Raw genomic sequence first — 26,351 nt, 5'->3', positions numbered from 1 at the left:
CGTATCGATAAACTTGTAGCGTATATTTAAACCCCTACATGCCGAAGCTGTATTGACAGCGACTCGTTACTTGATCGCAGAGCGCGCCGTACTGCATGAGGAAGGACTCGAGCGAGAAGCTCACCGGAAATGCACAATTCGAAGGCTACAGCGTCGACCTGATTTACGAGATATCGCGGCTGCTTGGATTCAATTATACGTTCCGACTTGTGCCGGACGGACGTTACGGCTCGTACAACGCGCAGACGAAGGAATGGGACGGGATGATAAAGGAGCTGCTCGAGCAAAGGGCCGATCTCGCGATCGGAGATCTCACCATCACATACGATCGAGAGCAGGTTGTGGACTTCACGACGCCGTTCATGCCTCTAGGTGAGAATCGGGAGCGCGAAGGCGCATGCGAACGCTGTCGCGAATCTCTACAAACACGGCCGCTAATGCGGCTGCAAAGGGCGCGCCCCTTCGTGTAATTACCTAAAAATGAAGTCATAACAATTTTTTTTTTTTTCTGTGATATAGCTCTGGGCGATAACGGGAAAAAGATAACGCGCGCAAACGCATTACCAACGTCAAAGATGCGACCGCTTTTGCCGGGAATATTATTTAATTGCGTTTTTGCACGGCGCAATCGGGGCGGAAATTAAAAATTGCACTCCTGGAAAGGCAGCCGTGCCGTTACAATGGTGTCATGCATACGGAATTGTTCTCAAATTAAAATAACGAGATGAAATTCAAAGCTCCCACGCGCACGTATCGCCGAAATAATTTCTCGGGCTTGCAATTTTGCGCGCCATTGTGTATCCACGCGAGCTGTAGATGGCCACAACGGAAACCGGGGTAAATCTCGCGAGTGATTATACCCGGTCTCCGCTGTGTCCACACATCAATGCGTTCCTATCTGCCGACGGTCGCCGCCGTGGCCGAGCATAAAATGAGAATTTTGAATTTCCAGGGATCAGCATACTTTACCGCAAACCCGTAAAGCAGCCGCCGAATTTGTTCTCGTTCCTCAGCCCTCTTAGCTTGGACGTTTGGATCTACATGGCGACGGCTTATCTCGGGGTTTCCGTGCTCCTCTTTATACTAGCCAGGCAAGTGAAACCACTTTAAATTCCTCCGACAAAATGTCGCGACGCTGTTCTTGAAATTTGATCGCTCGCCTAATCGACGCGATCGTGCCGTCTCCTGTAGCACGACGCGCCGACGAGTTAAGCCCGAAAGAAACGTGAGCTTTCTTGTCTCACTTGAATAATTTTTCCACGTTTTCGCAAGTTTAATTAAAGCAATTAAAATTTTGATTTGTATCAACGTTCTCTTAAAGATTTATTTATTTCTACTTATTTTTTCTATAAATTAATGATTCCCACCCGTTGTTAAGATAAGCGCGAAAACGTTCGAGGGAATTTTTCTTATCGCGAAAAGCGCGCTCAGTGCTACCAGGCTTCAGCATTTCGAATCATTGAGTTTAGATTCACGCCGTACGAATGGTACAACCCGCATCCGTGCAACAAAAATCCGGATCGTCTGGAGAATCGCTTCAAGCTCCTTAACTGCTTATGGTTCACCATTGGCTCCCTAATGCGGCAGGGTTGCGATATTCTGCCAAAGTAAGCCCTTTAACGCACCGAGATTATCTTCATGCACAGAACACATGCTCATCGCATTTGTGCATTGCATGTCACGCTAGCTGTATTTTAACGAAACAAAATATCGTCTCTGCTACGCTCGCAAATCGTCGGAGCCTCGGATCAGTAAAAAAAAAAAGACCTAAGCAGAATCATCTCGAGATGTTTCTAACAAAGAGCTCTCGTATTTTCGACAAAAACGACCGACAGTAGAATAAAATATTGCACTAACCACCCTACATTCCTACGCACCCCTTGACTAAAAAAAAATTAAACGCTAATCAATTGATATAATTTATATAATTAAAAACCATTTAATTTTGTATGCAATTAGGCAAAAAAAAAAAATGGGGAACAAAAATTAAGTGATCTGGTCGTGATAAAAACGGCAATTTTAATTCCGCACATTTACATCGTCCTTTTCCTTTCACCTGTCCGCAGGTTCAGCCCCTACGAGTGGGAGAACCCCCATCCGTGCAACGGGCAGTCCGAGGTCCTTGAGAACGAGTTCACCCTGCTGAACTCGCTCTGGTTCACCATAGGCTCGCTCATGCAGCAAGGCTCCGATATAGCGCCGAAGTAAGTTACTGAAGAAGCGTGCACGAACGTCGGGTACGATATAATTTAGAAACCTATTGTGTCAGCATCAAATTAATTTAATCGCACGGAAGATAGGCGGCCGGAGCCGTTATCACTGATCAACGCGGGCGACATGAGATTCGATAAGGTGGACCGTGCTATATCGCAGGCTTGCTGCAACCGACTAGTACGCCGAGTGTGCCGGAAAAACAGGAAAGTCACGCGGAAAAGAGCGCGACTTTCGGTTAGTGAAAAGCTTGATCGACGGCTTAATTAGGAATCCACTCAATTAAAGGGTTACGACAAACGAAGCCGCGAAACTTTCCTTCCGGCTAACTCGAAACAGACTCCGCCCCGGTTTAACAGAAAATTAACTTCGTGTCGAATTAGCGGGACCGACGTTCGAAAGTGAAAAGAAACTCTCGAGTTGGGCCGGAAGCGCGACGTCCTAAACTCGTTAAAAAACCACGTCCGCGCGATTTCCGGCGCACGCCGTGTACAAACGTAGCGAAATTAATCGCGGCCGCTTTGCTCCTCTCCTCTCCTCCCCGGCACCTAGTTATCGAAATGCATGATATTGCGTGGCATGCGCCTGGAAGCTTGGAACGCCGCTGCGCAAGTAGTTCCCAATAATTTCCGCGTGCTCGTTATACACGACATAATTGCGTTTATGTATACCCGTCGGTTTTCGCATGCAAAATAATTCGACCGCGCGCGCAGCACGTTTCGCATACACACGTCCGTTTCCCGCACTCGCCAGTTCCTCGCCGTTTGCCGTTTAATAGCGAGCGCGAATCGCCTAACTGCGGGGACGGGTTAGACCCGTTGCAGCTCGTAACATAAAGGCGAGGTTAAACTTTCGCGAGCACGCTCCATTACCCCCGGGAAGACGCGGAAAGCTGCCCTCGAAAATTCGCGCGAACGGCAGGTGCCATTGATTCCTTTTCTTCGCGCGATTCGTATTTTCAACACGCCCCGCTTTATCGAGCACGGATCTGCGAACGAGACGGCTTGCGCGCGGGCCAATTTGCATGCCGAGCTTCCCTTCCGTTCGAAGGGCCTCGCGGCAGCGGAACAGTATGCAGCGCCTTTGATCTTTTACCGTAGGGCCGTGTCGACTCGCATGGTCGCCGGTATGTGGTGGTTCTTCACGCTGATCATGATCTCCTCCTATACGGCGAATCTCGCGGCTTTCCTCACCGTCGAGAGGATGGACTCCCCGATCGAGAGCGCCGAAGACCTCGCCAAGCAGACGAAGATCAAATACGGTGCGCTCAAGGGCGGCAGCACGGCGAGCTTTTTCAAGGTGAGATCAATACTCTCCGATTACACCAATTGTTTCGAGAAATAACAAAGGTTTCCCGGTACGTCGACGGATAAAATAAAAGCACGGCGCGGGAGCCGCAATGGCGAAGTAACAAAGTGACGGAGGAGCACGGTTAATAAAGGCCGGGTACGCTGTTATCCCGAAATCCCGCAAGTAATCGAGTTAAATTCGACCCTGACGGACGAAGAATCTGCAATTGAAGCGGCGGCGGCACCGACCGCAGGGACGCGGTATCCGGAGAATAATTTCTCCTCCCCCCCGTTAATTCGGCCGCGCCAATACGTGCAATTAGGGATGTAAGCGACGATACCCGCCGGCGCCGAGGTAAAGCATGCCTACTTCGGCGGGTTAACCGTGCACTCCACCGTTCAACGGCACGCGCACTCAGCCACGAAATTCCCGACGTGATCTAGGATTCCAATTTCTCGACGTACCAACGCATGTGGTCCTTCATGGAGTCGGCGAAGCCGCCGGTATTTACGGCGAGCAACGTCGAGGGCGTGGACCGCGTGATCAAGGGGAAGGGCAGCTACGCGTTCCTGATGGAATCCACTTCCATCGAATACGTAATCGAGAGGAACTGCGACCTCACTCAAATCGGCAGCCTCCTGGACTCCAAGGGATACGGCATAGCGATGCCGCCGAGTAAGTGTTAACGATAGTTGCTCTGCGCACCGTGCGTTTACGCGCGAGCCGAGAGAAAACAATAGCGAGCAAGAGTTCGGTGATTAAAATACGTGAGAAAGGATAAACAACATGGATTCTCGATCTGTTCATCGATCATAATTTTAGTATCGCATCGCGTTTCTTTCATTGCAAATTATGCGAAATAAAAAGAGAAGCGTTTAATTACGCGTTTTGTTTTTCCCGTGTGTGGATATTTTTAATTGTTGAAATTAACGTTTGATCGCGATGAAGAAATTGTATACGCTCGTTTCGAACGTAAACCGGACGTGTAACACGTCCCTCAATAGTTGCGGATTTCAATGCTCACTCGATGCAAAGCGTGCTAATTAAATTTTTTGCCACACTCCGACAATATGCGCGCACCGCTCGGGCATGTAAATCAAAATTTAAGATAACAAATGGTTATGCGGTCCAAGTATTAATCAATACATTTTACGCGATCAATAGTAGAGTATTAAAATCCACAATTATCGAGTGATGTATCGGGATACGTTTGTCACATTCAATTCAACGCAAACGAGCGATGCATTAATATACACTGCGTTTGTAATTTGAAATAGATTTCCTGACGTTCGCGTGATTATTATTGTTTATGCCGCGCTCGATTTTCCATTTCTCGCTCTTTTACAACTATTATCGCAGGAAGTTTATAAAATTACTTGAACAATTTCGCGAAAGAGAAAAGATAATTCTGTTTAATTTCCAAATTCTAATAACTTCCATTAATGGAAATGACGGGACGCGGTACATCTCGGTCAAAAAAAAAAAAAAAGAAGGGGAAAGAGAACCTAATCAGTATCGCAGTATGAAGTACTTATATCGGTTTATCGGCGCGGCTGAATAAAAGAAATTCCCATTCAATTAAAACTTCTTCCTCGCGCGAATGAAATTCTGATAGAAAGAAAATGCAAATCGTTCCCTCGTCGAATCAAGAGACTCGCGCGGCCCGGTCGTCGGTTTATCCCGGGAGATCGAATGGAATCGCATTGCCGGTCGCCCGCGTTGATCTCGACGGCTGTGCGAAAGTGCCAGTCGATAGCGAGTGTCGCCATGAAGGGAAACGATCGCGGGTCCGGAATAGCCGGCGAAAACGCCGGGCGCGAGGGAACGATTGCCGCAACAGTACTTCCGCGAAAGTTCCGCGCGGGAGTACGACGTGGCGATAAAAGCAGCCTAAGAGGAGTTTCTGAAAACGACCTTGGAACTTACTCTAGACTCGCCGTACAGAACGGCCATAAGCGGGGCCATCCTGAAGCTGCAGGAGGAAGGAAAGCTTCACATGCTGAAAACGCGCTGGTGGAAGGAGAAGCGAGGCGGTGGATCCTGCAGGGTGAGCTAACATGTATCTTAAGGCGAATTTACGCGGTTTAATCTCGAGATTAGATCGTGGGCCGTTCGCGACGAAATTTCGGAAAATTTGTAACAAGATAACAATAACAGAAGTATCACTCCTACATATTTGTCAAAGAATCTGGCAAAGGCAAATAAAAAATATAATAAATATTAAATAAATCTGCTAAGATAATTTTCACTTTGGTGATAATCACCTTTTAATTTCGACAGTAAATTAACGAAGAAAAAATTCAGCGACTCTCGCAGTTCGGTGTAGTTTCTCTCTGTTTAAACTATTTTTATTTTTTATTATTTTTCTTTTTATTCGATGTAATTATTAATAATGTCGCGTGAATTTTAAAGGAGTGCCGCGTGGATTCGCTTTGAATTCATTTCTCCACTTTTCCCATGAAGAATATTCCGGTGCGCCAAGCGCACTCGAGAAGCGCGTTCGAAATTCTTGCGTCAGACTCTGAGAACTTCCCTCATCCGTTAGAAATAAGGGTACTGGGGGGTTAGAGGGCGGCGGCACGCGGGGAAGACTATCTCGCGAATTCGCGAAAGCGAGGTTTCGCCAGGCTCGCGATCATCGTTGCGCTATTTCTTGCGCAGCCACGCCGATAAATTCTTCCGATAATTCACCGGCTTCTCTCGAACGGCGGCGAACCCGCCACTGTTCGACAGACGAACGTAGACGGATGATTATAGCCGAGCACCTCGACGTAAAATACTAAAAATCTTACGAAACTACCGCGGTCAAAGCCACAATTAATTTTATTTCAAAAACAAAAAATTATCAGTGTTAAAAAAAAATTATTAAATCTTAATTATACGTCTAACAATAAGTAAAAAATTGGAAAGAACAATTTTGAGTCTTACAAATTTCGAATATACATCTTCGTGTAAACTGTTACTTTAAAATATCGAATATCTTGAAAGTGATTCTAGTACCGATTAAAGGACTCGGTCGTGTCTCGCTCTCCCCTCGACCCTTTAATTCACCGGCTCGAATTCGAGCAAGGGCGCGATTGATTGAATTTACGCAGTATTACACGAAGTAATCCCTCGCTTCAATAATGAGCGTTCAAAAGCCGGCAGCGTGCATTAACAACGCGCACGGCGGGCTAAATGCGAAAACCGCTGTTTCCCCAGCGGACGCATTATCCTATATGGGGCAACGTTAATGCATTGCGGGCTAATCGATGTTTCTCTCCCACGGTCAGGAGGACACCTCGAAGAGTAGCTCGGCAGCGAACGAGCTCGGCCTGGCGAACGTCGGCGGTGTCTTTGTAGTACTGATGGGCGGCATGGGCGTCGCCTGCGTCATCGCCGTCTGCGAGTTCGTGTGGAAGAGCCGGAAGGTCGCCATCGAGGAGCGGGTGAGTGACGCGAGGTAGCACGCGAGGCTGAATCGCGCCAGAGGATCACTAGGATCCGATCCCGACGCGATTTATCCCGACGCGCCGCGCGATTACGTCCTCAGCTGATGCTCGCGCGACGGTGGAGTTCCTCTCTAATGGTCCCGACACAGAAGCACTCGGGTCTGATCGCTCGGCAACTCAGCGAGGACGACGAAAATGATAGTCCGCGCGTATAACTTTGTCTCACTCCCCTCTGATTTTTCCGCCACGCGTCGTTATTCCCGTTCGTCGTTATCCCGCCGCGCGCGATATCGTCGTTAGTCGGACAGACAAGACACTCGTCCGTTCTCATTCGCCGATGAGAACGTGTAGGTTTTTTTCCCCGCGTTGAAGAAATGCCCGGAGCGATTCGTGCCGCGCAAAAAAGAAGAAACAAAGACTGCTAGAAATTTATTTCTCAGAGTTAATAACGTCCGCGAGGATTGGTCTTAGCTGAGTTTTCTCCCAAAAGCTCGCTTTAAAAAATTGAACTTTAAACAAGCTCGATTTTACATTTTTTAAAATTTATTTATGGCAAGAAGTCGCGGAAAACCGGATGAAAAATTCCGACAAAATTCAGTATTCGGCCGAGAATGGAATTAACGTATGCGGCTCCTCGCAACTCACCGGCCACGCGATTTCAGCGACATGTATTCATGCTACGTGGATCCAAAAGGGTGAGCAAACAGGCAACTATTTGAGGAGGGCTCGCCGAGGGATACGAATATGCTTTGCGCGGATCATTCACCGCGCACGCAAGAGCAAACAGCTCAGCGAGCCGGCGGACGTCGGCGATATTGCTATGCCTCCTTTCAAACCTGCACTCCCGCAGAGGAGCCCTCTCCAAAAATTCAAATCCGCTTATATCGATCACGAGACGAGATTTACATCTCCCTGAATGGCGCGGCTCTCCAGCGAATTGGGAGGCGCACGTGAATTCTTACGGCATGCAAAGTTCGGTCGAATCCTCGCCGCGACTGTCGCAATAATAAATTAACAATACGCAACAAGTGTAATAAACATTACGAATTAAAAGTTGAAGAATTACCGATCGTCTCTTTGGATTACGTAAATACGAGACATAATTCCTAATAGGTTCCTATCTTATCTAAGAAACAAAACACGATGGAGCAACAAATTATTTTTGTTCACTTTTTAAGTATCGATGACTAATGCGATTTTTTTCCTCCACTTTGATTGCTACACAAATAAAATAATGAATCTGACTCGGGCATTTTGGTGTTCTGTTCTAGAAGCAGAAATCCTCGGGGAAACCGATCTGCGAAGGTTTTACTGATCTGCACTAGCGACGGTACGCGCTGCGCTACGAAAAACCAGATCCTTAAACTCAAGTCGTACCTCAAAGCGTATCCGATCCGAGTTCAGTGGACCTAAGGAAGAACTCCATCACGAGAGACCGAGATGGGGGGGAGGGGAAGGGGGATGTATAAAGATCGTAAAAATATAGGAACAAACGAAAATAATCGAACAAGGAAAGCAACGAGCCTCGGCTTTTCCAATTTTCCTTCCTAAGATCGAATCGTCCGTACGCAAATTAATTCACAAAATTTACAGAATACCTCTCTTAAACAATAACGCTCGTACAATTTGTTTAACATTTTGGCGGATAAGCCGGTCAACCTGTCGATCAAAGTCGCAACATCAAATTTCCATTCGCGATAAACAGACTATTACATTCATGATATATCAATTTTTCAATAGAAAACTGTAATTATTGCAATATATGTATAATACGTAAAAATTAAAATGAGGCGACGTAAACGAAAGGTTGGAAAAGTCCACGCGTTTGCCATTTGCTCATATCAAAACTTAGATTAATGAACGAAGACTTTAAGCCTCGCATTGGGAAAGGCCGAAACCTTCCTCGCGAAGTCGAAGATGTTTAAGTCGACATCTAATTACTTAAAAAAAATAATTAAAAAAAAAAAAAAAAAAAAATAGAACCGCGATGTTCAACTCACAGTGATGCGGATAAATCTTTAAGAACTAAGAACAATCACGATTTTATACCAGTTAGATAGTGAATGTATAGTATACCAGATAACATTTTACTGTATATAATACGTAACTGTCGAGCTAACCAATATGCGATCGTAAGTGTGCGCGGAAGCCCGTTCGCTTCTCGAGCTAATAATGATGTTTGTCGTAGCGATAATTCGAAGGAGCAAGTGGATACAAGGAACACCTAATTTTTGCTAAAATTGGAGCTAGTCGTCTTCCTTCCTTTATAATGTTACCGGAAAATAGAAATATAAATAAAAATTTTTTAATTAATTTTATTTTATTTGCCCTTTTGTATTATAACGTCTGCACAGAATTTACTTCTAATTAAGCAGAGAATAATATTTCTCGGAGTTCAAGAATATTATTCTCAAAATTTAATCTGTCGAGCTTAACCTTCGTAAATAAATTCTATTTTAATTCGCATTTAAAATGAGATAATTTGAATAATTAATAATTTAATTAATTTTTTTTTTTATACATTATACATAGCTGGACTTTAATTAAGTTTTAGTAAGAAGTTAATGCACAATTGTAATACTGCAATATATTAGGAAATAACTACCTTTATCCACGTGCAACTTTTGCCGCAATGTAAAGTATTTCCGATCCACGCGAAGGAGCGGACTTCCGGAAATTTGTTATCGAATAGACAAATCTCTGTGTCATGGCGAAATTAACTTGTACGAAAATTGCAATTTCGAAATGTTACATTATTTATAGCTTTAAATGAAATTGATGAAAAGGGCGCGCGGTGTGTAACAATCTAGTATGACATTGTTAGTCGTGTCGCAATGTTTCTTGCTTCTCCCCCGTCATGGATTTGCAGAAGGTGAGCTCAATTTACCTTTTATATTTCTCATTATTGAAATATTATACGAGTATGCGCTATTCGCAAATCGTCTTTTCGTGATACTTTCAGAAGTCCATGTACTCGGAAATGGCAAGTGAATTGCGATACGCTTTGGACCGCGGGAACGGAAATAAAAAGCCGACGAGGAAGGCGCTTTGTCGACGTCAGGGCCAGCGTTCAAGTCTGTCGATCGTTTCGGAGGAGAGCAAGTACGCGGCGTGCAACAAGTACAGGCACTTCGTTGGAAAAGCACCTTTAACATGAACAAAGAGACGCCCGACCAAGCGGAAGGACCGAATAACAAATTTTCTTTGCCACGTTAATTGCCTGCTCGCTCGCGTGCGAATTAAAACACACACGATCGGGTCAGTTTGACGTACGCAACGATTCGGAAAACGAAATTGCAAAAGTAACGAGATTTACGTTGAAGCGCCATATCTGACTATAATTTTTAAACGTAAATTGTCGTCGAACAATTATAAAGCGAGATTGAATTTTTTCAAGTTTTAAATTAAACACGGCTATCTCCCTTGATTTCTCTCTTGCAAGAAAATAACAGAGAAATTCGCCATTAAAAGTTCTCAGCGCCAAGAGAGAATTCTGTGAATTCATTACGGCGAGAATTTGCGATACGATTTAGAAGCGATGTGTAAAAAAAAAAGAAACAGGGAACTTAATTCTAATCGTACACACACGTCTGCCCTTCTTTTTACAAATCACCGTTTAATAAAACAGTCCGCCGTATAGTCCCTCGTAATGTTTGTTGAGCGTTATGCGAGGAGGATGCATGCAACAATGACGAGAGAATAAATGTTCGACTGCGTGTTTGAAGAGCGTGTGACATATACTAATAGCCTGTGTGCGAATACTATTTTAAGATCGAGCGTAAAAGTGAAGAGGAACGTAAAGTACGTTTGGGTTTTTTTTTCCCTCCTACTTGCACCTGCCGCGCGAATTTTGTTAAACGCGATTTACCGAACTCTCAATGCAAAATCATAGAAATTTCTGCACATGGTATACAGAATACACATTTACATACACACACATCACGCATACGTATAATATATATAATACCCACCCCTTGTAAATATCGTCGATATTATTACATACTTGTTACATACTTGCGTTCTCATATGTATGTCGCGAAATACGAGTTTGTTAAAAGCCTATCGCGATTCTACTTCTCATATAAAATGTAATACGAGCATCAACACATATTAAATGTGAATAAATTAATCGTCTGTAAATTCTCACTCAAACGACTCTGTTAAAATTGCCTTCGTCACATTCTCCTCCCCGACCGATCGATCATTACCGCTTGATCGTGATATGCTACCTACATGTATAATTCCAAAATTAGCGGGTAATTGCACGCCCGCCTCTCTAACGAATTTTTCATTACCAGATAATTATAATTTCATTCTCATATTAATTGCCCGCGATTATACTTTTACCTGCAATTGCAATCTTGACTTGCATCACCCGCGCAACTAATTTCTCTAACACCTTAATGGTCTCTCGACTCCACCCTCGGTGTCATTAGTGTAATGATTTTAACGCACGAACAATACACGCGCTGTATAAATAATTTTAGACAGTTTTCACGGTGTCTGCTGCGTTTAAAAGGATTTAAAAATCTCCCCGAAGATATTAAAAATTTCTTGACGATTTTTTTAGACTCTCGAGATGTCGAGAGTCTAAAAAAATTCGCTAATTTTTATATGCCGTCGCGCTTTAAGTTCCCTTCATTCGTCGACGACGGCGGGTCGTGAAAATTCGGGAAGGAAGTTTAGAGCATGCGCCGTTGGGATAAACGCATCGCGAGAAGTGCTATTCGGATTTAGAACCGCGTGCCGCGCGAGTTTCGTACAGTAAGGCGCACGTCTTAAAAGTTTCTGCGTCGAGTGAGAACGAGTCCGCAGCGTCACGTTTTTAGGTAAGCCTCCGCGAAGCCCTCGGGAATAATAATCCGTTCGCCAGGCTATCGGCCGAATCCCGATACGCGCCTCGATTGGTATAAAAACTTGCATGTAACTTCGCGCCTCTGTCCTCCCGCGAAAGGAAATCTCTCCCTTGGAATATTCAAGTGGGTCTCAATTGACCGAAGTGAAACCAGCTCAGCGAGAAGTTTGGGAAGGTGCTGTGAGCAAGTTTGCTCTTTCGAGCGCGACGATGTGTCCGATTACGCGTTTGATAAAGTAATTAAGCTATTCTCAGCGGTAACAACCTCGCGTTTGCGACAATACTGCGCTAAGCGTGTAAAATAGAGAGTAAAAAGAAAGGAGTAAACGCAATTCCGCGAAGAAAAATATGTCTTCGATTGTATATCGTCGAAATCTATGTCACACGGCTAATGCGACAAGCACCAGTAGCGGCGATGCTCGGCGTCTAAATATACCGACGTCGTTATGTGTTCTCTAAAGATTTTCGTTAGTTTTCCATGTCGCGCCGACGTCTGCTGGACCGACCTAAGTCTCGATCGCAGTCGACGCTGGCCGATTATTTATTGATAATGACGCGATTGGGCGAACCGACACGTTGCGAAATACTCAAATCGTCCGTGATAAATCATAAACATGAATGCAAACCGGCTCTGAATGAATGAATAAAAAAAAAACAGCGCCAGACTGCGTGCAGTTGGCACGATGACAGTAGGCTTCGTGGAACTCTGGTGTCGCTAAAAATTCCCACTCTCAAGGTACGCTGGTCAACTACGACGCATAATAAATACTTGAAATCCACCAATATTAATATAGCATTTAATTAAAAAAAACATCCTTATCTCAATCACTTTAAAAACTAATTATTTCGAAATATACGTAATATCTTTCTTTTAATTTTGGTGAAAAAGAAAAGAACAAAAAATTAAAATCTGCCCAGGGATCTTCAGGCAATTGAAAAGAAGTGATCCTACTCGCGTGCGCAGGGCACTAAATTATAATAATTAATATCGAGCACGGTGGTTACTTGCATAAATACGTTTAATACTGATTTATCTTGCGGCGCGCAGCCTGAGAATCGGTCGTGCTGGCGCACAAAGAGACGGGAAGGAAGAGAGAAACTTATTTTCACAGCAGATAAAATAAACTCGGCGAAGTGACGTAGGGGTGCCGCGGAGGGCCCGCAGGGATTTATTAAGAGTATAAGCGTCGAGCAAATAGCTAGGCTTCAATATTGGAAGATTGATTTTAGATGGGTCTAAATATTTATGCGCGCCGAGAGCGACTTTCAAGGCGGCGCGACGCCTCCTGGTTAGTTTATATAACGTCGGCCGGTTAAGTGCTCGTTCAAGACCTTCCCGTTTGGCCGTACGCGCCCCCTCCCTTGTGCGTGCCGTTTATATCCGACTCTGTTGGATACACATTTCCACCTGTCAAGAGGCTAATGCATTTTAATTCTATTCATTGTGTCTATGCAGAATGACCGTAAGATGCTGACCAAGCCTCTAGCGATATTATTGCCGATATTCTTGCCTTATGTGTGCGTGCTAGCTGCCCCAAAAAAGATTCAGATAGGTAAGAAAAATTCTTTTTACTAATATCTTCGACGAATAAAATATGAAACTATTTTTGCGCGTTATTTATTTGCTGTTTATATTATTATATCAACTTTAATGTTAATTAAAATTAATTTGCAATTAAAAAGTTATTGTTATTCTTAAACATTAAAAAAGAAATGTTGGAAAAGCCGAATTATAACATACACGTGTCGTTATAATATTATACGGACAAGCTACTTCGTGAGTTATGTCACGAGCTATTTTGGTGGTATCGGTGAGATTAGTTTTAAAAAGAACCGGGGTCTATGTATCGCAGCGGGGCTGTTTGATCAAGATGAGGCGATTCAGCGGATGTTCAAATCGTCGGTCAAAGAGGTGAACAAATACCGGCATAGGATCGAAGAACTTTCGAACGTGTACTTGGCACCGGAAATGGAAAGAATCGAAGAGGATACACTCGAAGCGTCGTCGAAAGGTAAACAAAAAAAAAATCTAAATTAACAAGACTTGTCGTTGCAAAGAAACATTGTTCCACAAACTTTTCCCTTTCACAAAATGTAACATTAAAATAACGATAGTAGGTAATCAAGAAATAATCGTCGCATTATTTTATCAAAAGTGACGCTGGAGTTATGTTGTATATGTACTTTTGTAAAATCGACTTTTCGATGTGTTTAGTGTGCGAATTATTAGATATGGGAGTCGCCGCTATTTTTGGGCCTCAGGAAAAAATTATCGCCGAGCACGTGCAGAGCATATGCGACACAGTAGAAGTGCCGCACATCACCGTGCGACAGGACTTCAATCAGCTTCCCGAATTGCGCGGATTAAGCCTGAATCTGTACCCGCATGTAAACTCGTTATCGCGCGTAAGTAATTAACAGGTCTAACATTATAATATCAATAATATGAGTTATGCAATTTTGTTCTGCTTTTGAAAAAGAAATAAATTAAGAAAAGCTTATAAATTATTTTATTTTGTCTCACTTAATTTTTATCGACATTAACAGAACGATCACTAATCAAAGTTTTATAGGTTTACGAACAACTCGTCACCGAGTACAAATGGAAATCATTTGCGATATTGTACGACAACATCGACAGCTTGATCCGTATGCGTCTACTGCTAAAGCGATGGAACGTGCAAGGCGATTCCGCGATCATGTTTCAATTAGGTGAAGGGCCGAATTATAGGTAAATTAAAGAAATAAATATTTGCAAAATTGCAAATTAAAAAAAATATATTCGCAATATTATAAGTATTTTAAAAGTTTTTCAATCCAACTACGAGTTTTTCTTTCATAAAAGTATAAAGTAGGCTGCATTACTTCATTTAATTAATTTTCTTAATTCTTAATTTGATTATTCTTTTTATTTTTATTATTACTATTATAATAAGCGTACAGGTATTTTTTTTCCGCACAGGAAAGGGATGCAAGAAATCAAATCATCAAATATTGAGAATATTATCATCGACTGTTCCATAGAAATTCTCGACGAGGTTTTGAAGCAAGCCCAACAAGTCGGCTTGTTATCCGACAAATACAAAGTGATAGTAACTTCTTTGGTAAGAAGCGCTTGCGCGAAAATTGTAAACTTGTGTTAATTGTAAGACTAACTCGTGTATAAATGACTTTAGAATTTTAATTAAACTTTTAATATATTATAATAAACCCTCACGCATGACAGGATTTGCAAACTCTGGATTTAGAGCCGTATCAATATTCCGGCGTCAATTTAACTGGCGTGCGCTTAATCGATCCTAAAGATTCTGTAGTGACCGAGATTTTGGAGCGATACAAAATCGAATGGGGCCTAGATCATGCCTCGCAACTGCAAGTGGAGCCCGCGCTCATGTTCGACGCCGTGCAATTATTCGCGAGAGCTTTAAAGCAGCTGAAAGACGCTATGAAGGTCGATGTTAAAAAATTGCCGTGTGATGGCACAGAACGGTGGGAACACGGGTTAAGTTTAAGCAACTTCATGCGATCGGTGAGATACAAAAGATACTCGAATATTTTAAACTATTGTCGTTACATTTATAACGTTAGATGCAATTAATTTTTTCTAATCAATTCTCTGTTGTTTCGTCGTAGACATGAATCTTACAGCGCTGTTTTGCTTTTAGATCGAAACGAGAGGATTGACGGGCCTCGTCAAATTTGACAGGGACGGTTTTCGTACCAACATACAACTAGACATCGTGCATCTGGCCGAAAACGGCTTGAAAAAGATTGGCGAATGGAACAGCACGATGGGAGAGAAAATCGATTGGATATCAGAAAGTGGCGATCAAAAATCGAATGGCCTGGCCATACAAAATAGGACGCTGATAGTTTTAATAGCCCTTACAAAGCCTTACGCCATGCGAAAAGAATCGATGATAACGCTGAGTGGTAACGAGCGCTATGAGGGTTTCTGTGTGGATATTATCCAAGAAATCAGTCAAATACTCCACTTTAACTACACGCTGCAAGTGGAGAAGAGTACTGGAAAGTTAATTAAAGATACCAAAAAGTGGACCGGCATGCTTGGGAAAATTATAGCCGATGTTAGTATTCGAAATAATTAAAAATATTGAAAAGTGTAATCTAGTATTCAAGTAGAAGAAAATAATTCTAATGCACAATGCGCTTTCAGGAGGCGGATATGGCTATCACGGATCTCACAATCACGTCAGAGAGAGAGGAGTACGTCGATTTCACGAATCCCTTCCTTAATCTCGGTAAATAAATTTAATCAAATTTAATATCGCGTTACTGTATAAATAAATCGAGTGCAATACGATTTATTATTGATATGCAAACAATTTTACAGGTATAAGTATTTTGTACAAAAAACCAAGTAAAGAAGCGCCAAGTCTATTTTCTTTTCTACTGCCATTTTCGAACGAAGTCTGGTTCTATTTGATTGGCGCCTACGTGGTAGTTTCGCTGTTACTTTTCATAAACGGTAGACTGTGTCCCGCAGAATGGAACAATCCCTACCCTTGCATTGAAGAAACCGAGACGCTCCAAAATCAATTCAGCATGAAAAACTCGTTTTGGTTTGCGATAGGTAGTATTATGCAGCAAGGAAGTGAGATAGCTCCAATGTAAGTACCAAAGAATTTTTTTTTTAATATTACAAATATTCTCATTAATTTGAACTTAAATCCGCAATAATAAAACAAAATTAAATCTCAAAATTTATATTATTTAAAGAGGCATTTCTACGAGAATGATAGCGAGTTGCTGGTGGTTCTTTTGTCTCATCATGGTATCCAGCTACACAGCTAATCTAGCGGCATTTCTAACTACAGATACTATAGTGCAACCCTTTGATAACGTTGAAGAACTGGCAAAAAAAAAGAACATCAAGTACGGAGCAAAAGCAGATGGATCAACGTACAAATTTTTCGAAGTCAGTTAATCATTTAGAAGTTATCAAATTATTTATAGCAATGAAAATAATAATTATTACACATACGATATATGGAAATTTAATGTAAAATCAGTTTTTTTAATTCTGTTAAATTTAAGACTAGCACGCACGGGACGTACCAAACAATGTACGAATATATGAAGGCACACAAAAATGACGTAGTGGTAGCAGATAATGATCTCGGTATAAAAAAAGCCATATGGGAAGATTATGCTTTTCTCATGGAATCAGCTTCACTCGAGTATTTTATATTTTATATTTTTGTACTTACTACTTTAATTTTACACACGCATATATTGTTATATTATATATATTGCATTAGGTATGAGGTAGAACGGAATTGCGAAGTGCATCAAGTTAACGGTTGGCTAGACGAGAAAGGATATGGAATTGCATTGAAAAAAAGTAAGCTTAATCAGAATAATAATTGTATTAAAGACAAATGTCTGATCGTAATTTAAATGAAATATCATTGCAGACTCACCGTTTCTACACGACATGAACACAGCCGTTTTGCAATTATTGCAAAGCGGTGCCATTTCGGACATAAAGAAAAAGTGGTGGACTCAAAAACGAGGCGGTGGTAAATGCACGGTAAAGTGACATAATTTTGCAATTATAAAATAATAAATATATGCATATCACATTTATCTAATCTGCTTGTCACCCGTCAATGTTCAGCAAAACACCGGAACCAGCGGGGCACAGGCTCTCGATTTGAAAAATGTGGGCGGCATGTTCGTGGTGTTAATCATAGGCACTGCTCTATCCTGTGTGTACACTATAATCGAATTACTTTTGGCCGTTGCCCAAACATCCAAGCAAGAAAATGTAAGCGAACTATTCTTACTTGTAGTACGATCCTACTGTCTTCCACCAAAGCATGCTAATATTTCCTAGAATCAACTCTCTTAGCCTTGACGCAACAACGAGGTGGAATAATCAAAATTAATTTTTAATATAAGTAACAAAATTAAATTAAAAAAAAAAAAATTTATTTTATAGGTGTCTTTTAAGGAGGAGTTGTTAAACGAATTGAAACTTATTGCAAAATGCAGCGGCACTAAATCAACCCGAAGAAAGAATGGATCGTCCAATAAAAGCGATAACGGTAGTACGAGGGAGTGTACTCCGCCGTACGGTTTCATACCGACAGTGATAAGAACGTCACCAGCTGACAGCAAATAATAATTTTAAAGAAGCTATGATTGGCACAGATTTACTGTTTTGCACAGTTCACTGTAGCGGTCGAATTAAACTGTCAAATTAACATAAAGTACAAAACAATTTAGAACATCTATGCACTAAATAAAAAAATGATAAATATGAATCGTATAACATATAATACAGTTTTTAATAAATTTACCTCGCATTATTATTTTATTTCCTCCACACGCAACAGTTAATAATTAATTAAAAAGTAAAAAAAAAACCGGTAGTAAGTACGAATTATATTTAGCAAAATTTTGAGCTCAATTTCCTTAAAATAAATTCCCTCAAAAAATAATAATAATAAACTAATCAGAAATAAGATCTAAATGTTTTAATTTGTACATCTAGTTTCCATCTAATGTGTGCGAGTCTAAAATTAGACGAATTACGAACGATGTTAAAAGCGTCAATAAATTCTAAATGCACGCTAACACTTCGATTGCTCGTTAAATAAAATTCCCGAGCGGTAATCAAAAATGATAATCGACGAAGGCGGATAATTCTGGTCATTAACGATTATGAGGTAATTCTCTGACGCGAGCTAAAACAATGATCATGCGCGAAACAACATAACATACGCGAGAGTAGTCCTACTTTTCAGGCTCTTGCATGTGGTTGAAATACCAGTCAACTGGTAACCATAGAATAGTACTGCCACTAGCTCCAATAGAGTCGGGTGGGTCGCGATATATTCGGCGAGCACGAATAACTTTCTTCATGCTAAGTGCTTCTTTTTCAGTGCATTTCAATTACTTGCAAATAAATACAACACAACTAATCACAAGTGACCTAGCATCGTTAATCAACAAATCAGCTCCGAAGAAAGAAAAAAATGTTAAAACGAGTGTTCTACATAGACGTGGACAGGGAAAGTTAACAGTAAATCGCGTGATTATTTGCAGCCATTAACCACGTGGCATTGATTTGTAATTTAAAATGGTTTGTTTTTCTTTTTTTATGCTAAAACAAAAATTTTAACATACTTCTCTACGCCGTCGAAAATTCGCTCCGCAGCGAATCATGCGAATAATAAATTTATGTCACGTTAAAAGAAAGCGCCTTCAACGGATTTAAAATTTAAATATACGCTAATGGAGAGTAGATTATTCATTTTCCAAGTAACATAGAATTTTATCAATTTGCTATCAAAAATATATTTCAATCACACTGAATAAATATTCGAGAACCAATTTCAAATAGCTCGCGATATAATATATTCGAGTTCTTGGACGCTTTGATTATTTCAGTAAAGTGCACGTATCGCAACAAGTATGCTCGAAATTCTAAGAAACAAATTTGTGCAAGCCGCTGACAGTTCTCGGGGATTGTCGGTGAGCCGAGCGACGATTGTTTTCGACAGATAAATTCAGAGGGACCATTGCGGAATACGTTGCACGTAGCGATGCGAGATGTGTCTAAATATACCACGCTGGTTGCGTGCACATGTATCACAGTAGCACGCCTAAATTACGTAGAATAACAAAGCGAGAGCAAAATGGCAATGGTCAAATAAATGCGAGTTAAATTTAATGTCTATTCACGTCGATGACGAATTTTTTTTAATTAATTTATTTTGAAAACTCTGTAGAGAACACATAAATGCGTGCCATTTACTAGTTGCGCTGCTATTAGAACGATCCTCTTTTAGAATGACCGAGAAATGCTACTTCTGTACGTCACTGTCGCATTTACGCCCCATATTTTGGGATTTCCGAGGAAGATACCGATCGGTAAGTCATCCGAAAGCGATAACATTACTTTCTCAACAATAATACATGTGAGTGGAGGCGGACTTTTGGTAATCAACTCAGCATACCGATGAAATTGTACGATCGCAGGAGGTTTGTTCGACAGCGATGAGACGATTCAAAAAGCATTCGAGATCTCGATCAAAGTGGTAAATAAAAACATTTTTGCCAGTGAGCATACAAAGAGAGTGTCGTTGACACCCAGAACAGAAAAAATCAAGAAGAACGCATTCCAAGTAGCGAAAATAGGTATACAACTTTTGTTCGCGCTTTAATCAATGCAGAAATACGCAATTTAATTTTTACCTCACAAAATGTTTCGCGCGCGACGCATTCGCGGCGCGCATTATCCAAATGCATACATCACGAATATGCCATTCAAAGCCTCGAAATTCATCTAAAATGTCTTTTATTTACATCACTTTATTTACGCATTGCATTAATATTTTACCAGAATTAATATTGCAAATTTCATGGTAACATAAAACGCTTCAGTTCGCTCGCGATTAAACGCTCGATTGTTCGTGCAAATACGAAACATTTTACGAAATAACATTGTAAATTTTTGGGATGCACGCAGCGTGCGAGCTGATAAACCAAGGAGTAGTCGGAATGTTCGGTCCCCAGGACGAGTCGACCTCAAGCTACATCCAAAGTATGAGCGATACTCTGGACATACCTTATATCGTTGCGAGATGGGATCCCGAACCAAAACGTGGCAGCAACGTAATAAACCTGTATCCGCATACCCACGCACTGTCTATGGTATATTCATTTTTTATTTATTATTTTAAGTTTAACGTTACATTAATTTACGTTATTTTTTATTAATTTACGTAGCCATTTCTAAACGACCGCTTGCAATTTCCCAGATCAAATGTAATTTAATAAAAGCTGACATTAATAACATTAAAATTTTTTTTTATTTTAATAACGCTCAGTTACTGCTATTTGCGTTTCCATTATTTAACGTTGCTTTCGTTTTCGAAATGTTTAGGTCTATCAAAACTTAATAGAAGAATACCAGTGGAAAGAGTACGCGATACTTTACGAAAACGCGGATGGCTTGATCCGCATGAACCGCCTGCTAAAGTTGCCCAACAATATAGTTTCCGCAATGCTCTTCCACTTGGGTAGCGGACCGAATTTTAGGTATGCCCGACGAATCATATAAATAGGTCGTTCACCGTGCGAACTTTCCCGCGCGACGTTTGTCAAACCAAGTTATTATGCACCTGCGCCATTATTTAGCCCCGCCGTAAACGCCAGGGAAATATCGCGGTGATTTACGAGACGACCGTCTGGATGTGAAGCGAACGTCAGTCCCGCGTCTCATCGTAGCAATTTTTATTATAGAGGTTTTTTACCCCGCGAGACACGAGCCATCCAGAAATTAACGAGAGACGGGTTTACTTGCAGGAGTGTCATGAAAGAAATTAAAATGTCCGGGCGGACGAACATCATAATCGACTGCTCGTACGATATTCTCGCGTCCGTTCTCAAGCAGGCACAGCAAGTCGGAATAATGTCAGAGAAACACAAAGTGATTGTCACTTCTCTGGTAAGACGTTTAAATCTACTTAATTTTTTTTTTTTTTTTTTTTTAATATTTCGTTTAATTAATTTAACTTTCGCGAGAAATGTTGGTATAATTATTTTTATTTATTTATAATTATTTTATTAACAGTAATAACAAGTGTATTTTTCATTATTAGGACTTGCAGACCCTGGATTTGGAACCGTACCAATACTCCGGAGTGAATCTAACAGGCGTACGTCTAATCGACCCGGAAAGCTCAGTTGTCCGAAATATCCGACGTCGGTTTCTTCGTTGGAACTTGACAAACGGCTCCCACTTAAGGGTGGAAGCGGCCCTCGCTTATGACGCGGTGCAACTTTTCGCAAGCGGTTATGCACGATTAAGAAACGGCATTAACGAAAACTTCAAAAAATTATCGTGCAACAGCACGGAAATTTGGGGACACGGAGTTAGCCTGAGTAATTACATGCGAAACGTACGTGCAATTATGATTCCCAGCAATATAGAAATACAACCAACAAAGCTGATATTTTTTACAACCGTGAAAAAAAATACTTTTAATTTTTTTTTTTTTTTTTTAATAATAATACAAAAAATAAACTCTACTGGTAGCAAATAAATTGCCGACAAATGCATCATATGTACTTCTTAAAGAATGTCGAAAAGGTAAACGACATTTAACGTATGTGTAACTTTTTTCGTTTATTTATAGGAGCAAATACACGGACTAAGCGGCGCGATAAAATTTGATACAGCCGGATTCCGAAGTGAATTTGAACTGGATATCGTAACTTTGGGAAGTAAAGGACTGTTAAAAATCGGAAAATGGAAACCGAACTTCGGTATTCAATGGCTTCGGGATTACAAAAACCCCAAAATAAATGTCGGAGAGAATTTAAGCAATAAGCATTTTATTGTCTTGATATCGCTAGTATGTTTTAATCATCTGCGTAAAACTTTTTCGATTTGGTCTTAAGTTAAAAAAAATAATTAAAATTGCGAAATTAATTTTCTGCTTATTAAGTTGTAAAACAACAAAAGTAAAGTAAAAAAAAATAAGTAGTTCTCAAAGTAATTATCAAAGAATTAAAGTAGAATAAATTTCAGACCAATCCGTACGGGATGCTTAAAGAATCAACCGATGTAATAACCGGAAATGATCGATACGAAGGCTTCGCGATAGACATTATTCAAGAGATGAGCAAAATACTAAAGTTTAATTACACCTTTGAAGTTGAAAATGTTTACGGAGCGTTTAATAACCAAACCAAGAAGTGGAATGGAATGATAGGAAAAATAATTGACGATGTAAGTTATAAGATATTCTTTGCCATTTGAATTTTCCACGTAATTTAAACAAAAAAATCACAAGAATGTGCATTTATTATATTTTCCACAAATATATAGACGTTCGATTGATTTCGTAACGCGAGTAGTGCTGCTATCTTCCACCGAGTGTACAACATAAAAGAGAAACGTGTTGATAAAACAGTTGCTTCTTCACAGCATCAATAGAATTCAGTAATTTTCCGGATTTTTAGTCTTTAAAAATCGATTTTATTTTTTAAAATTAAATGCCTCTTTAATTAATATTTCTAAAGAATATCTTTATCTTTTTTTTTCCTATTTGCAATCTAACAACTTAATAAAATACAAAAGCCTACGTCAAATAATTGATAAAAAACACGAGTAAATTATCTTTTTCTACTCAATACTTTTCTCTCGTAAGAATTTTCTTGATCCGATTAAATTTTCTCATTTAATTTTAAAGAAAGCGGATCTAGCGATCACAGATCTGACGATCACGTCAGAAAGAGAGCAAGCTGTGGACTTTACAAGTCCCTTTATGAACTTAGGTAAAGTAGGTCTTGTATAATATGCTTCGTAATAATATCGCAAAGTATGAAACACAAATCGAAACTTTAAAATGTATACTCGGATCAAACGTTTCGCAGGTATAAGCATTCTCTACAGAAAACCAACGAAAGCCCCTCCGAGCTTTCTGTCTTTCCTAGGACCGTTCTCGAACGGCGTCTGGTTAATGTTAATTGCGGCATATATCATCGTATCGACACTGTTATTCTTTATTGGAAAGCTCAGTCCTGCAGAGTGGAAAAATCCATATCCGTGTATCAAAGAACCGAAAGTGCTACGAACACCTTACACTTTAAAAGACACCCCGTTTTTTATAATCGGCGCTATTTTGAAGGCTCCTACCGGATTTGCAGCCGTGTAAGTCAGTGCTCCTATCAACTTGCTAACGTCTAAGTTTTTTTTTTTTATTTTTATTTTTATTATTATTTTCTTTTTTTAAATTAAATAAAATAATAGTTTTAAAATATTATGTTATTTAAAATAAAATACAAAAAAGATAAAAAATTTGTGTTTTAGGGGAGTCTCGACAAGGGCATTGGCTGTTGCGTGGTGGTTTTTCGCTCTGATTATTCTCAACACGTATATCGCCAATTTGGCGGCCGCGTTATCCACGAAATCTGTCGTGTGGTCCTTTAAAAAGGCGGAGGATCTGGCCTACCAGCAGAAAATCAAGTACGGCGCAAAAGAAAACGGGTCGACGTATACTTTCTTTCGGGTAAGCGACGAAAGACGAGAAGAAAGTTAACGAGGGTCGATTGAAAAATAGCGCGTGTTGCTTCGCGATTTACGTATTTATGAGAATCTCGTTTTTCAGGACTCCACGCACGAGCCGTATAAAATTATGTTCAAATATATGAAAAAACATGCTAAGGAAGTGATTATGGTCGATAACAAGAAGGGAGTGACAAAAGTGCAGAACGATGATTATGCGTTCTTTATGGAATCCTCGTCGATTGAATACGTCACACAAAGAGAGTGTAACGTGACGATGATCGGCGGGCTTTTGGATTCAAAAAGTTATGGAATAGCGATGAAGAAAGGTCGGTAATTTTTAATACAATTGAGGATAATTATTATTACCTATTACGTACAAGTTTTCTAAAATGGAGGACAACGCGGCTGAAATAATTCAGTCATTTTAATAGAATAACTTTGATAACAGACTCGTATTATCGCACGTATCTGACCCAGGCCATACTACAGCTACAGCAAAGCGGCGTGCTTAACGAGCTGCAAACTAAATGGTGGAAACAAAAGCGAGGTGGAAATGCGTGTGATGTATGACATCTATATTTTCCGCGTGACAAGTATTAAATAGATTACGTTTAATCTTTGAAGCACATTCTCTCGGACAGATAAATGTATTGTTGCGTATTAGCTCTTAACCGACGTCGCGAGTAATAAGGGTACACAATTTTTGTGACCCATCGCCTTTGAAAAATTTCCTAGCTTTTTCTCTCGAAGCTATTCCTAATATCATTTCTTCAAATTGATTATTGTCAAATTAATTAACAAATTAATTATATCAAATTTATTTCTAGCAAAAGTTTGAAAAAATTGCGCGAAGACTAAAATTTATTAATTTTGGTTTTGTAGGAAACATCGAAAGCACAGGCGACGGCATTGAAATTTGAAGACGTTAGTGGAGTATTTGTAATTATGATGAGCGGCGTCGCGCTGTCCTGGATTTTTACCGGGTGGTCATTTCTTTGGAATATTCGGAACGTCGCGATGAGACATAACGTATAACTACATACATATTATTTATAAATTCCATACTCGTGTCACAGAATTATTTACAAAGCTATAAGAATCGCACGTTTTGCAGGTTTCATTCAAAGAGGAGCTCATGGAAGAGATAAAATTCTTAATCAGCTGTAAAAGCCAGAAAATCATAAAACGAAGAACTTCAGTCGACGAAGTTGACAGTGACAGCACCGATTATTAGATACATGTCCGTAGTGAAAAAGAAGAAACGACAAATCAATAAAACAAAACCAAAGTTACGACAAAAATTATCTTCGTTGTGGTATTATTTACAGAGCAAAATGGCACTTTGGCCTTTAGCGAGCCGCGGCACAGAAATTCCAAAATATCACGCAATTTCTGCGAATGCATTTTAATGATCACCGGCGGCGTTAGCGCGGGTTGGGGTAACGCGGGAAATAAGTGCCTTGTTAATAAATGCTTCGTGTGAAACCGTAATCAGACCGACGTCTGCGGTAAATCTCTCCGTATTACATACGCAAGGAGGAATCGAACATCCCCGAAGATTACAGACGGCGCCTTCAAATCTACGCGGGCGCGACGAAACGAAGAGAAAAACGTATTACCATCGAGATAATAAAAAAATTCCACGTTGCATTTTAACGGGCGCTTATTTATACGCGTCCACCGATGTCGTAAAACGTTACGTATTACGGGCACCGGTTTGCGCGGGGAGCGACTCGGCGGGAATCTGCATTTCCGAGGCAATGACATGGCGATCGGACTCGCCGCCCGTGTTATCGACGAGCAAGAAACGCTTCTCTCCTCCCCGCAAACGTTAAACGCGGCAATCGACTCTCGCGCGGACGTGCGCGCATAATGGAAGAACCCCGTGAAAATTCCTCCTAATGCAACTCAAGTGGATAAGCGAGCAAATAATGGGGTTGTCTAACAGATTACTAGACACGACGCGCAGTTCTTCCCGGCGGCATTATGCTGCCCCGTCTTAAAAAAATTCGCTGGCAGCTCGGGACAAGACTCCTTTATTCTGCTGCAATGTTTGCAAAACAGCCCTCGGGCGGCTCCGTGATTTTTACATTTTGCGCGGCTGCATCGTTAGACATTTACAATAATATTAATATAATTATCCGCAATTGTAATAATGTCACGGTCACAAAAAAAATTAAAATTAAAATATTAATCAACTTAACGTTAAAATTTATACAAATATAAAAAAATAATTATACATGTGACGAATTAAAGAAGTACGATCGATCATCGGTGATTTAGAATTTCAGATAACGATTAAGGAGAATAAGAAAATAATTAACAAATAATAAGCACGTCGGTCCGGAGAGACAGTAAACGTCTTATTAGACATCCAACTGGATTCTCGGTATCGTAAGATCATTAAGGATCAGAGCTTATCTCGAACATTTTGTCGTAAGCGGGTTCGCGTGTGCACGTCCACGAGTACGGTCATCCGTGCGTGATCGGAGCAACAAAGAAGATCCGGCGAAGA

General features: G+C 40.7%; 3 protein-coding genes and 1 long non-coding RNA gene across 8 annotated transcripts in view; 3 read left to right on the top strand and 1 right to left on the bottom strand.

The window, feature by feature from the left end:
- Kair1d (Kainate-type ionotropic glutamate receptor subunit 1D) overlaps positions 1-11,078 on the top strand; it is a 173,738-nt gene extending 162,660 nt beyond the window's left edge. For 2 of the 3 annotated variants that reach the window (XM_070661436.1, XM_070661434.1), the window contains 8 exons: positions 81-372; positions 953-1,091; positions 2,067-2,204; positions 3,312-3,510; positions 3,945-4,176; positions 5,433-5,548; positions 6,774-6,929; positions 8,204-8,914. In XM_070661436.1, coding sequence (XP_070517537.1) covers positions 81-372; positions 953-1,091; positions 2,067-2,204; positions 3,312-3,510; positions 3,945-4,176; positions 5,433-5,548; positions 6,774-6,929; positions 8,204-8,257 — 1,326 coding nt within the window. In that variant the 3' untranslated portion in view covers positions 8,258-8,914. Of the gene's footprint in view, positions 1-80; positions 373-952; positions 1,092-1,469; positions 1,608-2,066; positions 2,205-3,311; positions 3,511-3,944; positions 4,177-5,432; positions 5,549-6,773; positions 6,930-8,203; positions 8,915-9,894 lie in introns of those variants that run through there. The other variant, XM_070661437.1, reaches the window with a different exon arrangement.
- The window catches only part of LOC139105417 (uncharacterized), a 120,710-nt gene that overhangs the window by 831 nt on the left and 93,528 nt on the right, over positions 1-26,351 (bottom strand). The window lies entirely within an intron of this gene.
- On the top strand, positions 11,648-18,112 carry LOC139105374 (glutamate receptor ionotropic, kainate 2-like). The gene is made up of 16 exons (XM_070661430.1): positions 11,648-11,761; positions 13,244-13,340; positions 13,641-13,799; positions 14,003-14,193; positions 14,361-14,518; positions 14,750-14,891; positions 15,014-15,316; positions 15,453-15,875; positions 15,965-16,049; positions 16,142-16,418; positions 16,528-16,726; positions 16,846-16,988; positions 17,070-17,152; positions 17,226-17,341; positions 17,429-17,578; positions 17,753-18,112. The coding sequence occupies exons 2-16, from the start codon at positions 13,256-13,258 to the stop codon at positions 17,933-17,935; spliced, it is 2,697 nt and encodes an 898-aa protein (XP_070517531.1). The 5' UTR covers positions 11,648-11,761; positions 13,244-13,255; the 3' UTR covers positions 17,936-18,112.
- On the top strand, positions 18,302-25,142 carry LOC139105375 (glutamate receptor ionotropic, kainate 2-like). 3 transcript variants are annotated; one of them, XM_070661431.1, is made up of 16 exons: positions 18,302-18,898; positions 19,608-19,689; positions 19,798-19,956; positions 20,288-20,472; positions 20,705-20,859; positions 21,064-21,268; positions 21,423-21,722; positions 21,960-22,178; positions 22,355-22,555; positions 23,019-23,103; positions 23,203-23,479; positions 23,639-23,837; positions 23,937-24,162; positions 24,285-24,400; positions 24,719-24,865; positions 24,951-25,142. In XM_070661431.1, the coding sequence occupies exons 1-16, from the start codon at positions 18,896-18,898 to the stop codon at positions 25,068-25,070; spliced, it is 2,679 nt and encodes an 892-aa protein (XP_070517532.1). In that variant the 5' UTR covers positions 18,302-18,895; the 3' UTR covers positions 25,071-25,142. The 3 variants fall into 3 exon arrangements, with proteins under 3 accessions (XP_070517532.1, XP_070517533.1, XP_070517534.1); XM_070661433.1 differs by having other exon boundaries at positions 18,304-18,898; positions 21,127-21,268; positions 24,951-25,141; XM_070661432.1 differs by having other exon boundaries at positions 18,302-19,689.

This window comes from Cardiocondyla obscurior, linkage group LG09 (genome assembly GCF_019399895.1).
Source record: "Cardiocondyla obscurior isolate alpha-2009 linkage group LG09, Cobs3.1, whole genome shotgun sequence".
Classification (NCBI taxonomy): Eukaryota; Metazoa; Arthropoda; class Insecta; order Hymenoptera; family Formicidae; genus Cardiocondyla; species Cardiocondyla obscurior.
This window is presented reverse-complemented; position numbering and strand designations above follow the sequence as displayed.

Bases quoted from the DNA above. Each gene is read 5' to 3' on its own strand.
- LOC139105374 (XM_070661430.1), top strand. From the start codon at position 13,256: ATGCTGACCAAGCCTCTAGCGATATTATTGCCGATATTCTTGCCTTAT. The intron at 14,194-14,360 runs GTAAGTAATTAA...AAAGTTTTATAG, and splicing joins ATGTAAACTCGTTATCGCGC to GTTTACGAACAACTCGTCAC. The intron at 15,317-15,452 runs GTGAGATACAAA...TTTTGCTTTTAG, and splicing joins TAAGCAACTTCATGCGATCG to ATCGAAACGAGAGGATTGAC.
- LOC139105375 (XM_070661431.1), top strand. The intron at 19,690-19,797 runs GTAAGTCATCCG...GTACGATCGCAG, and splicing joins TCCGAGGAAGATACCGATCG to GAGGTTTGTTCGACAGCGAT. The intron at 21,723-21,959 runs GTACGTGCAATT...GTTTATTTATAG, and splicing joins TGAGTAATTACATGCGAAAC to GAGCAAATACACGGACTAAG.